Source organism: Chrysochloris asiatica, unplaced genomic scaffold, assembly GCF_000296735.1.
Source record: "Chrysochloris asiatica unplaced genomic scaffold, ChrAsi1.0 scaffold00073, whole genome shotgun sequence".
Classification (NCBI taxonomy): domain Eukaryota; kingdom Metazoa; phylum Chordata; class Mammalia; order Afrosoricida; family Chrysochloridae; genus Chrysochloris; species Chrysochloris asiatica.
In genome coordinates this window covers 4,307,772-4,320,690 of record NW_006408591.1, presented here as the reverse complement: position 1 = coordinate 4,320,690, position 12,919 = coordinate 4,307,772, and the positions used below count along the sequence as shown (strand labels likewise).

Below are 12,919 nucleotides of genomic sequence, written 5' to 3'. Positions count from 1 at the left end.
GTCATGATCCACACAGTTGAAAGCCTTTGTATAATCAATAATACACAGGTAAACATCTTTCTGAAATTCTGTTTTCATCCAAGATTCATCTGACATTAGCAGTGATATCCCTCATTCTACGTCCTCCTCTGAATCAGATCAAACCTCTGGCAGCAACCTCAATGTACTGTTGTAGCCAATTTTGAATTATCTTTAGCAAAGTTTACTTGTATGTGATATTAATGATATTGTCCAATGATTTCCACATTCCATTGGGTCACTTCTCATTGTAATGTGCAGAAATATGGATTTCTTCCAATTAGATGTCTTCCAAATACCTTGGCATAAATTTGTGATTGCCTACAGTGCTGTATCAGTTGGTTGAAATATTTCAATTTGTATTCCATCTATTCCTGGAGGCTTGTTTTGTGCTAATGCCTTCAGTGCACCTTGAACTTCTTCCTTCAATACCATTGGCTCTTGATCATATGCTTCCTCTTGAAATGGTTGAACATCGATCATTTCTCTTTTGGTATAGTGACTCTGTGTATTCCTTCCATCTTCTTTTGATGCTTTCTGCATCATTCATTATTTTGTTCAAAGATTCCTTCATTTGGCAATTTGTGGCTTGAATTGTTAACTCAGTTCTTTCAGGTTTAAAACTGCTGAAATGGTGGACATGTTAGTAATTTTGATATTTCTGAGGACCAAGGGTGTTCTCCCAAATCTAAAACAAATACCAGGTGAAATACTGAGGTTATAGCAATTAACCAGTACCTCACCATCTTCCAGGCATTATCCAATATGACTCAGAAATAAAAGGAAGAAAGAGTGAGGACAAGTAGAGTGGCAGTCCATTGTTCCTTAGAACAATTTGTTTCTGTAATAGTTGAGTCTTTTATTTAAAGCACGTTCTCAAAAAGAAAAAAAGGCAGTGAAGAATAAAAAAAATTTTTTTAAGGTAATCTCTTCTTCACCCTGTGATATTCGTTTTCCCACAGGGAGAATGAACCATTTTAATTCCTTTCAATAACTTCACACTTGGATATTCACCCAGGAGTTCTCCACTATTCTGAAGAAACAAAAAATCTTTCACTGAGTTAGCAGAAAGACCATGAAGGGTATAAAAGGACAATCCTTTTGAAGGAGTTGTTGCTATTAGGTGCCTTCCAGTTGCTTCTGACTCGTGGTGACCGTACGCACAACAGAACAAAATATTGCCTAGTCCTGTGCCACCTGCACAGCTGTTGTTTTGTTTGAGTTCATTGTTTCTATCCATCTCATCAGGGGGTCTTCCTCTTTTGTGAGGACCCTCTACTTAACCAAGCTTGAGGTCCTTTTACAGATGAAATCCTTGAAAACTTCAACCTTTCTCTGTTTATCAGGATGTTTTGGTCCACTTGTGAGGAATTTCTTCTTCTTTACATTGAGTTGTAATCCATACTAAAGGCTGTGACCTTTGATCTTTATCAGTATTTCAAGTCCTCTTCCCTTCCAGCAAGCAAGGTTATATCATTACAGGTTGTCAGTGAGTCTTCTTCCAATCCTGATGCTATGCTCTTCATCATATAGTCCAGCTTCTGAAATTATTTGCTCAGCATACTGACTGAATAAGTATGGTAAAAGGATACAACCCTGGCACACAGCTTTCCTGATTAAACCATGCATATACCCCATTTTGTTCCAATGACCAAATGCCCCTTGTTCTGTGTACAGATCCCACATGAACACAGTTAAGTATGCTAGAATTCCCATTCTTTGCAAAGTTATATATAGTTTGTTGTAATCCATACAGTCAAAGCCTTATGTAAACAAAGCACAAGTAAACATCTTTCTGGCATTGTCTGCTTTCAAACAAATTGCATCTGAATCAATAATGATATTCCTTCTCCCATGTTCTCTTATGAATCCAGCTTTAATTTCTGGTAGCATACTGCTATAGTGAATTTTGAATTATCTTTAGCATAATTTTACTTGAGTGTCATATCAATGATGGTGATGGAGGTGGTAGTGGTCATGTGTTGTCGAGTCAATTTCAACTAATCGCCTTCCTGTATAGGGTTTCCAAGGCAGTAAATCTTTATGGACACAGAAAGCCTCATCTTTCTCCTGAGAAGCAACTAGTAGATTCTAACTACTGACCTTGTGTTTAGCAGCCTAGGTCTGCATTCCACTGTGTCACCTTTCTTTGAAATGGGCACAAAAATGGATCTTTTCCAATTGGTTAGCCAAGTAGCTGTTTTCCAAATTTCTTGGTATAGACTAGTGAACACCTCCAGTGCTGCATCAGTTCATTGAAACATTTCAATTAACGTTCTGCCAATTCCTGGAGATTTGTTTGTCGATAATACCTTCAACACAGTTTGTACTTCCTTTTCAATACCATTGGTTCTTGATCATATGCTAACTCCTGAAATGGTTGAATATCAACCAGTTCTTTTTGGTATATTGACTCTGTATTCCTTCCATCTTCTTTTGATGCTTCCTTCATCATTCAATATTTTGCATAGAATCCATCAATATTGCAAACAGGCTTGAATTTTTTTCTTCAGTGCTTTTGGCTTGAAAAATGCTAAACATTTTCTTCCCTTTTGATTTTTTCACTCCACATCTTTGCACATTTAATTATAATATTTTGTCTTCTCAAGCTGTCCTTTGAAATTTTCTGTTCAGCTCTTTTATTTCATCATTTTTTTCCTTTCACTTTAGTTACTCTTGTTCAAGAGCAAGTTTCAGAGTCTCTTCTGACATCCACTTCAGTCTTTACTTTCTTATTCTGGCTTGTTAGTTACCTTTTGCTTTCTTCATATATGATGTTCTTGATACCATTCCACTACTCCTTTGGTCTTTGGACATTAGTGTTCCATTTCAAATCTGTTCTTGAGGTGGTCTCTAAATTCAGGTGGGATACATTCATGGTCATATTTTGGCTATTATGAACTTGTTTTAAGTTTCTTTATTTTCAGCCTAATCTTGCATATGAACAATTGTAATGTCTTCCATAGCCAGCCATTGGTCCTGTTTTGGCTGAAAATAATGAGTTTCTCTGGCGTCTCTTTACACAGATGTAGTCAATTTAATTTATGTGCATTCCATTTGGTGAGGTCCAGGTGTGTAACTGCTATTTACGTTGTTGATAAAAAGGTATTTGCAATGAATAAATCAGTGGTCTTGAAAAATTCTATCATGCAATCTCTAGTGTCATTTCTGTCAGCAAGGCCACACTTTCCAACAACTGATTCCCCCCTCCTCCCTCTACCCTATTCTTTACAACTTTCACATTCCAATCACTAGTAATTATCAGTGCATCTAGATTGCATGTTTGATCAGTTTCTGACTGATGAAATTAGTAGAACTCATCATTAGCTTTGGTGAATGGTGTGTAAATTTGAGTAATAGTTGTATTAACTCTTTTAAGTATGTAGATATTATCCTATCACAGACAGAAGTACAATTTGAGATAGATTCTAAAACACTTTTCTTGTTTTTTGGGTTTTTTTATGATGAATCTGAAGCCATTCATCTTGAATTTGTTATTCCCAGTATAGCAAACCATATGGTTTTCTGATTCAAAATAGCCTATGCCTGTCCATTTCAGCTCACTAATGTCTAGGATATTGATTTTTTTTGTGTTACATTTTATTTTATTTTTGAAGATTCACACTTGATACATTTCACATTCTGATTATTAATTAATAAAGTTTGCAACTGTTATTTCACATTTTGAGTCATGTCCCATCAACATATGAAGGTCCCAAAATGTTTGTTCCATCAACATCAGTCATTAAGGTTTACTCTAAGGAGCCAACTCTTCCTTGGTCTGATTTTGAGCGACTTCTCTTCCACCACTATATCAGCAAATGTTCTTCTGCTATTCATAAGGTTATCAGGGGTTAATCTCTCAGAAGTGGGAAGAAAGAATAGGTGCTCACTTGGGAGTTGGAGGAGTAGCCACACTAAAAACATGAATAAGCAGATTTTTGTATTTACAAAATTACCTAGGGCATAGCTGAAGGACAGAATGAGCTGGTAGACTGAAAATAAAAAAGATGTTTTGAGACTTTTTATATGCTTTTGCATGTAAGAAAGAATTATTACAAAAATACTACAGATACGTTGGCCCCCCCAAATCCTCCAAAGTGACCTCAGTAGTTATTTGGATGAACTTGCTCATGGACTGATTGAACTAGTAGCTGTTGCATTGCACACTCAGAGCCATAGGTACTTCCATAGAACCTTGCAGTTCTTTCCATTTGTATGACTGTTTATCTCAATTCTAATGTCCCTGATGATATTTTGTAGTCTTTGATCAGACCTACTCCCTATGGTTCTTTCGGTTCTTTCAAGTAGATTGGCTGTTCCTCAATTCTAATGTACCTGATTATTTTATAGAGTCTGATTAGAATTTCCTTTGATAGTCCCAATGGAAGCATCTTCATTGAAGGGGCTTGGAGGGGGTTGGTCAATTTTGATGACTAGGAGTTCTGGGATTCTTTACCTCTCTGGAAACTCACAAAGAAGAGCTGGGAGTGGGGAGACAAAATCCCTCATCCTCTTCTGGGATTTTTGTGAAGTCAAAGGAGAAAAATGAAATTCTAGTCACGTCCCTTTTTCTGTGGAAGAGTGGACTTGTCACACCCAGGCAACGATGCACAGATTCCAACAAAAACAGCAACCAGAACATGCCCACAGGGACTCACTGGAGAAAAACAGCAAAGGAGAGCCTGCCCTTCTATCTCTGACTGGGCTCAGAGGCAGCCAGCTCAGTTAATAAAAACCAAATGTGGAATACTAATTTAGTTTTGGATCCCACATGTAAAGAGGGGCATTGTCAAATACTGCCTTAGACTGAAGAGCCCACACCTCCAGGAAAAGAACTTGAAACTCTGTCACACAGGGTAACAATAAGGACACCTCGAAAGTTAAATGTAACTTGGAGAACCCAAAAGACTTCATGGGAAGCATCATAAATACTGATGTTTTAAGGTTAAAATATTTAAAGAATATAGAAGATAGACTAGGTCCAACTTGTCAAAGAGAGAAGAACTAGTTAAATATTTGACTAAGCAGAAACTGCACTTTCTGAAAGTAGAGCTCTTTGAAAATGGAATGTATTGACTTGGAAAGCAATATGTTCTTTAACTGGAGCTAGCAAAACTAAGGTTCTAACACTAACTGAGAAGAAAGGAGGGTATGTTTTTGAGATGGCAATACATCAGAGGAGTGAAAACTGTGGACACTGAAATCAGGTTCTAGATGACCTGGACTGAGGGCACAACTCTGTTTTTGTAAGACCTTGAGAACATTTTCTTTGACCTTCAGAAAGTCTGATCATAACCAAAGATATGGCCATTCCCATTCTATTTGTGAAATGGATATAATCAGGGCTGTGGGTTAATGTGCTGGACTGCAAAGTAGGTTTGAACCACAAGGTTGAGGGTTCAAGCTCACAGCTGGTCCTCGGAAACCCTACACATGGTCACTATGGGTCAGAACCGACTCGACAACACCTAACAACAACAACAATATAACATATCCATGCCATTATTATACAAATTAATGAAACATTAATTAACACTAGTGGTTGGCATGTTAGAATACTAGATTTTCACTAGTTGCTACCACTGTTTTATCTGAGTTTGATAAATTGGATAGTAAAATAAAGTGCATAATTTCCTCCAATTTCTTCAGTCCTCTGGTTCTGCAACTAACTGTGGGTTCCAACCCATCAAAGTTCCTGGTGCTTTCTTCCTATATTCCCTGACTGCCCAGAGTTTTCTATTTCAGCATTGTTCCAGATCTTACTAAACAGCGGCCTGTATCTTCACCTCTCCTACTTCATTCTCCTAGACATAACCACAAGCATACTTTCCTACATCCCACTTCCTAGCAATCTTATTTTCTACAGTAACAACTGGCTATTTTAGTAAATTATGTATACTAAGGGTACCCCGTGCAGGGTCGCTATGAGTCGGAACCGACTCCACGGCACATAACAACAACAACAACAACAAAGGGTACTATATTAATATAACAGAGTCCCTGAGTAGTTGTTGTTGTTGCTGTTAGGTGCCATCAAGTCAGTGCCGACTCATCGCAACCTTATGGACAACAGAATGAAACGCTGCCCAATCCTGAGCCAACTTCACTATTGTTGCCACACTTGAGCCCATGGATACTACCACTTAGCCAATCCATCTCATTGAGGGTCTTCCTTTTTTTCTCTGATCCTCCACCTTACTAAACATGACATCCTTAGGCAGCAACTGGTCCCTCCTGATAATATGTCCGAAGTATGAGAAACCAAGTTTGGCCATCTTGGCCTCCAAGGAGCACTCAGGCTGCACTTCTTCCAACACAGATCAGTGGGCACTTTCAATATTCAATGTTTATGAGTTCCATTTCATTTTTGACAACTTCCAATATTCCCAGATTCATACTTCATACATTCCATGTTCCAATTTTAAATGGATTTTTACAGCTGTTTCTCTTCATTTTGAATTGTGCCCCATCAGCAAATGAAGGTCCCGCGGGCTTTATTCCCACAGGTTTTACTCCATTCGTGTCATCACAGTCAACTCTACTTTGAGGAGGCAGCTCTTCCCCAGTCACATTTTGAGTGCCTTCCAACCTGAGGGGCTCATTTTCCAGCACTATATTTAACAGTATTTCTCTACTATTCATAAGGTTTTCAGTGACTAAATGTTCATCACTCCTTCCTAGTCTGTCTTTGTCTGGAAGCTCATCTGAAACCTGTCCACCATAAGTGACCCTGCCAGTATTTAAAATACCAGTGGTATAGCTTTCAGAATCACAGCAACTCACAAGCCACCACAGTACAACAAACTGACAGACAAATGGCGGCCCTGAGTAGTACAAAAGTTCAATTCTATTCAGAGACACCTAACAAAGGCCTGGTGATCTATTTCTTTAAAAATCAGTCAATGAAACTCTATGGATTACAAGAGTCTGATCCTGTTGTGCATGGGAGAGTCATAAGTCAGTGATGGAAGGGGGTGTGTGATTCCACAACAGTTTGCAACAAAAACATAGATCGTGCTTAGCTTCTCTAGAGAGAAAATTATGGTGGTCATTTGGAACAAGGGAGAATACAGAGCAGTCTCCTGACAATCTGTCATGGGAGATATTTAGGTGTAGATGGGCCCTTCCCCAGTTCATCCACTGATTTTCTGAAGAACCTTAAACCTCACTCTGCCCATTTTCTCTCCTACCCAAGAAAAGAGCAGAATTATGTGCAGAAGAGCTGGAAGGATGTGCGTGTGGGAGACTTCATCCAAATGCAATGCAACGAGATCATCCCAGCAGATATCCTTCTCCTCTTTTCCTCTGACCCCAGTGGGATCTGCCACCTGGAAACTGCCAACTTGGATGGAGAGACAAACCTCAAACAAAGACGTGTTGTGAAGGGCTTCTCACAACAGGTAAGATTCTCTAAAAAGTGGTGAAGACAAAGGTAAAGAAGAAAGCCAACTCTATCGAAAATCAAACTTAACCAGAGGGTAAAGGGAAAGTAATGAATGATTCCATTTCCCTGTCTCTTTAGGTATAGATAATCTTCCCAACAGCCCTCTATGATTGATAGTATCCCCATATTGCAGATAGGAAGCTGGAGCTAAGGAAGGTTATGTTGCTAAAGTCCTCAAAGTCCCTAAATGGAACTTGGTCTCCTAGTTTTCTCACCTTTGCTGTCTTTGCCACTTTCACTAAATCATCCAGAGTGTGTGCAAAAATGCAAGGCAGAATCTGATCAATGTTAAAAATTTAAAGGCATTCTAGACCAACAATAACAATCTACTTATGGTTTTAGACCCTGTGGCCTGTCCTCTTGATTAAAGGCTTTCAATTTTTTTATTCTAATTCACAAAAAGAAATATTTAATAAACACACATGCCCATGACTGTGTATGATTGTGTAAAATGGAAACCTTAACCTTATAACATGGCAAGGCACTCTGAGACTTTCTAATCAGTTCTATTTCATGTTTTGTTTTGTTTTTTAAATTTCTGAGAGCATTGAAACTTACATTTGGTTATAAAACAGCCCTGACACTTTTCTACTCTCTCGGGCAGTTGTTTCAATGTTGTTAAGTTTCAACCCTTCACTTTTCTTTTTGTCTTTGGCAGCAGCTGCCAAACCTTTTCTTGTATATTAATTAGTCAGATAGTTTGGGATTTAACTAGAATGAAGAGTCAGGTGAAAGGGTCATTTACACTCCACTGCTATGGACCAGCCAATTTAATAACTGCTCTCAAACTCCAACCCTGAATTCTCACAGGGTACTTGGCATAATGATTTTTTTTTTTTTTTTTAATGGGTAAATTCATATGTGAAGGGAAGGAGACTAATTTGAGCTAGAAGGTTTCCAGAGTTCTCTATACAGTTTCAGTTCCTGATTCTCTCCTCTCACCTTGCTCAAGTAGTTTGTTTGTTGTTGTTTTTTTCCCATTTCTTCATTCAAAATAATGAACTTTTATTGAGCTTTACCAAAAGTTTCTTCATAATTATTTAATTTGTCCTCACAACAACCCTGTGTGACAAGTATAATTATTGTGCCCATTTTACATGAAAGAAAAGTGAAGAAATGATATGTGAAGTAATTTTTCCAAGACCGCTGAGCTAGGAAGTGTTGGAGCTAGAATTCAAAGCCAGTTTTTCCAGAGTCTCAGCCCTTAAAGACTACAATAGCTCATTTTCTCTTGCTGTATTACCTTTAGCTTACCCAGAGCTGCATAGTCAAAGCCTACATGTATTTATCATCATCAGTATTCTTTTCACTTATAAATAGCAGATGGCAGGAGGAATGAAAGTAAGTTCAGTCTGCTCTCTGGGAAGGAAAAATTTAAACATTTCTTTACTACCATGCCTCTCCCCTTTGTCCTTAATGCATAAAGACAAATATGGATACAACTCACTTTTTAGCTAATTCTATGTGGTGCTATAGGTTAATGCACGGGACTACAAAGTAGGTTTGAGCTGAAAGATCGGTGGTTCAAACTCACCAGTTGCTCCTTGAAAGCCCTATACAGGGTCACTATGGGTCAGAATGGATTCAACAACACTTAACCAAAACAACATGCAATAGTATATCCCAAATGGTTGAACAAAGGTGTTAATGAAAGTTAAAAGAAAAATAAATATGGCAGGGTAAAATAAGATCAGTTGATAATAGGTTATAAGTTTTCAAATGCGGGTACTGCTAACTTCTCAACTACTGTAATAAGTCCATGTACACTGTGAATCCCAAAAGAGCACAAAGGGTCAGGTATAGGTATGTTGTTATTGTTGGTAAGTGCCATTGAGTCCGTTCTAATTCATAATAACCCTGTATCTGAGGAGCAAGTGGTGGGTTTGAACTTGTGGTTCACAGTCCACATAATTACTGGAAACTGGAATTCAAGCTGGGAAACAAAGTCAATAACTATAAAATATGGCCTTAGTAATAGAAATGGTGTTGGAGATCGTGTGACAGAATTTTAAAAGGCCAATGGCTTATTCATTGCAAATACCTTTTTTTTAACAACAAAAGATGACTGTACACATAGACCTCACCAGATTGAATACACAGGAATCAAATTGACTACATCTGTGGGAAAAGCTTAATATCATCAGTCAAAGCACTGCCAGGGGCCGACTGTGGAACATATCATCAATTGCTCACATGCAAATTCAGACTGAAGCTGAAGAAAATTAAAACAAGTCCACAAGAGCCAGAATATGACCTTGAACATATCCCACCTGAATTTAGAGAGTATCTCAAAAACAAATTTGATGCATTAGACAATAATGACCAGAGACGAGAAGGGTTGTTGGATGCCATCAAAAACAGATCATCAGTTTTACATTCAACAAATCATATATTTTGTTTCATTTCCATGACTTCAATTGCCTCCATATAACAACAGTTATCTCACATCCTCCTTGATATTCTTATTTCCATTCTGCCCTCCTTCAGAGCCATCTCAACTTTGTTCTTAAGTAATTGCTGCCCTTTAGATCTGGAATGATAGAACATTCCGTGGTGAGCATACCTTAATAGTGTTGTTGTTCTCCTTTATACCTGTACTGGTGTGGCACTGTGGGTTAATGCACTGGACTGCAAAGTTGTTTGAACTTCAAGGTTGGCAGTTCAAGCTTACCAGCCACTCCTTGGAAACCCTATACAGGGTCACTATGGGTTGGAACCAACTCGACGGCACTTAACAACAACAACCACTTGTATGAAACTTGAGCCACTTGGATGAGTTCAGTTCCCAACCTTAAGGGTGATCCATGAATTTTTTTCAATACCTCTCATACTCACATAGCTTTTTTTTTTTTTTTTTTCCTGGCCTCTTCCAACTATTGCAGCTACTTCATTGTAGTTTATTTACTAATTCATATACTCAACAAATATCTGATAAAGTCCTCCTGTTGTCAGATACTGTGCTGGGTATGTGTGCATGTGTTTCTTTTTTGGTTTATCAGCAGAGATAACACACAGTGATTAAATTTTCCATAAAGAGATATGCATAAAGTTTCACACACTGGAGTTTACATACTTCTTTGTGAACCCTTTTGCCAAAACAATGAGGTACAGCTGAGTGGGTCTCCTGCCACCTTCTCAGTAGCAAGAAAAACATGTACAGAAACAGTCCCTTACAGCACCACTGTGTATCTGATGGCAGCTAGCCACACTACAGGCATCATGCCATCCACTCATTCATTCACCAAACATTGATGGAATACCTTCCTTATGGCAGGTGCTGGGGGTCCAGCAAACAAGAGAGACACCAGCTGAGACTTTATGTTCTAACAGGGAATTACAGAAGCATCTGTTAACAATTACACAAATTATTCATTAGTTCCTTTTACTAGTATAAATGACAGAGGGGGAAAAAAAATTCATCCTTTCCCAGTATTGACTTGACTTGCCAAACTGATACCTTCTAAATTGGCAAATGTGACATGGTTTTAAGATTACGTTTGGCACCATCTCTGAAAAAGAATATTTGTCCACCTGAAGGAAAAAAAAAAAAAAGACAGACTTTAAGAAATATTTACATATCACATTCCTCACTCAGTTCTCCAGCTCAATATGTCTACTTTTGTGCAAATCACTGAAGGGAGAAACGTAAAGCCAGGATTCTTAAATATACACATGGTTTCCTCACCCAGAGCTAGAGAAGAAAGAAACAGTCCCTCTGTAACAGATTATCTTGGAAATAACTATGATCAGGAAGCAAGAAAGTTATCAAGTGCTGGTAGCTGTCATTAGTTTTCAGATAGGGTTCGTGAAAATCAGGAGGTAATTTCATTTGTATGCCAGGAAGAAAAACTCAGTCACCAAGCTCAGCAGCTGGAGTGTGAAGAATGTTAGGTTTAAACACTTTTCCAAGCTTGTAAATAAAACACATACACATACATAAATAAAATAATAAAAATTTCAGTAAGTATTTTTTCAAGGTTGTAAGGTACTTGCCATGTTCTGTCTATGTTTAGCCTGGACTGACTACCCTGAAACATCTAGTACTCGACACAGCTGCCTGGCAGGCACCACAATGTGATTTACTGCGGCTCTTCTCACTGTCCTCATCCCTGGTTTTGGAGGTTGGGAGGTGGTAATGGGAGTAGTCTTCTAGCCTAAAGTTTCTATAGAAACAGATTCTGAGAATTATAGAAAAGCTAGTGATCATTGACTCAACTCTTCATTTACACAAAAGTATTCATAGTAAAATTCAATAAATGATAGTTGTTAATATTCAAACACCCTTGCAGTCTCTGTTGAAAGAATTAATTTGGCTGAGTTTTTCTTTTCAATTGACAGAATATTGTTGAATAATAGTTTCCTAATGGCCAAGCAGGAGTTTCACAGTGGTCTAAAGCATGGTTCCTGTCCTCAGAGAACTGACAACTGTTGTTGTTAGCTCCCAACAAATCGATCCTCAATGTAAGGCAATCCATGCATAATGAAATGAAAAGCTGCCATTCCTATGATTGGTGATTGGTTGCAACCTTGTGTTTCAAAGCATTTGCATTGACAGATACTCTTGCTTTTTTTCCTATTCTTAGTCTGGAAGTCTCACTAAAACCTGTTCAACAACATAACACGAAACAAGCCTTTATTGACAAGCAGTCAGTGAAGTTGCTTATGTGACACATTGGCCAGGAATCCAACTATAGTCTCCCACTGGAAAGATAGGAATTCACAAATGCCTTCAAGGACATACAACTTATTGTTGTTGTTACGTGCCAGTCAAGTTGGTTCTGACTCATAGCAACCCTGTGTAGGGTTTCCAAGGAGCACCTTGTGGGTTTCAAATGCCAAACTATGGTTAGCAGTCAAGTGCTAATCCTATAATACCACATAAAGACCCTTTTTGACTATAGAAAAATATTTTGTTATGCTAACTCTCTAACCCTCCATCCTGGAAGTAGTTGTCTCTTTAGTATCCATTATTTAAGAAAATACATTAAAACAAAAACTATTACACTTTTTATAACCTTTTAAAATTCATATATCAATCTCAAAAGCACATGCAGAAATGTGGAAAACAGTATATGTGTATGTGACGCTTATTTTCATGCTGTCTGCAAAACATATTTTGGTGCATATGTGGATTTGTAGACAAGTTGCAATAACTTAATCTAACAATTAAGAGCCACTGATATCTGCCCATTTAAAATGTTAAGAAATTAGAAGTCCCAAGTGAGAAGAATGGATACTAAGAATAGTCCATGTATCTGGAGGAAACTATTGTCATCAGAAGCGTACAGTCCCTGGAGAAAGACATCATACTTGGTGAAGTAGTTGTTGTTGTTAGGAGCCATCAAGTCGGTACCTTATGCACAACAGAACGAAACACTGCCCGATCCTGGGCCAACCTCACTACTGTTGCCACGCTTGAGTCCATCGATGGTGCCACTTGGCTAATCCATCTCA

At 38.1% G+C, this 12,919-nt stretch overlaps 1 protein-coding gene across 1 annotated transcript in view; it reads left to right on the top strand.

The window, feature by feature from the left end:
* ATP10B (ATPase, class V, type 10B) overlaps positions 1 to 12,919 on the top strand; it is a 184,701-nt gene that overhangs the window by 36,312 nt on the left and 135,470 nt on the right. Inside the window, exon 3 of the mRNA XM_006864944.1 lies at positions 7,217 to 7,421. Coding sequence (XP_006865006.1) covers positions 7,217 to 7,421 — 205 coding nt within the window. The remainder of the gene's footprint in view (positions 1 to 7,216; positions 7,422 to 12,919) is intronic.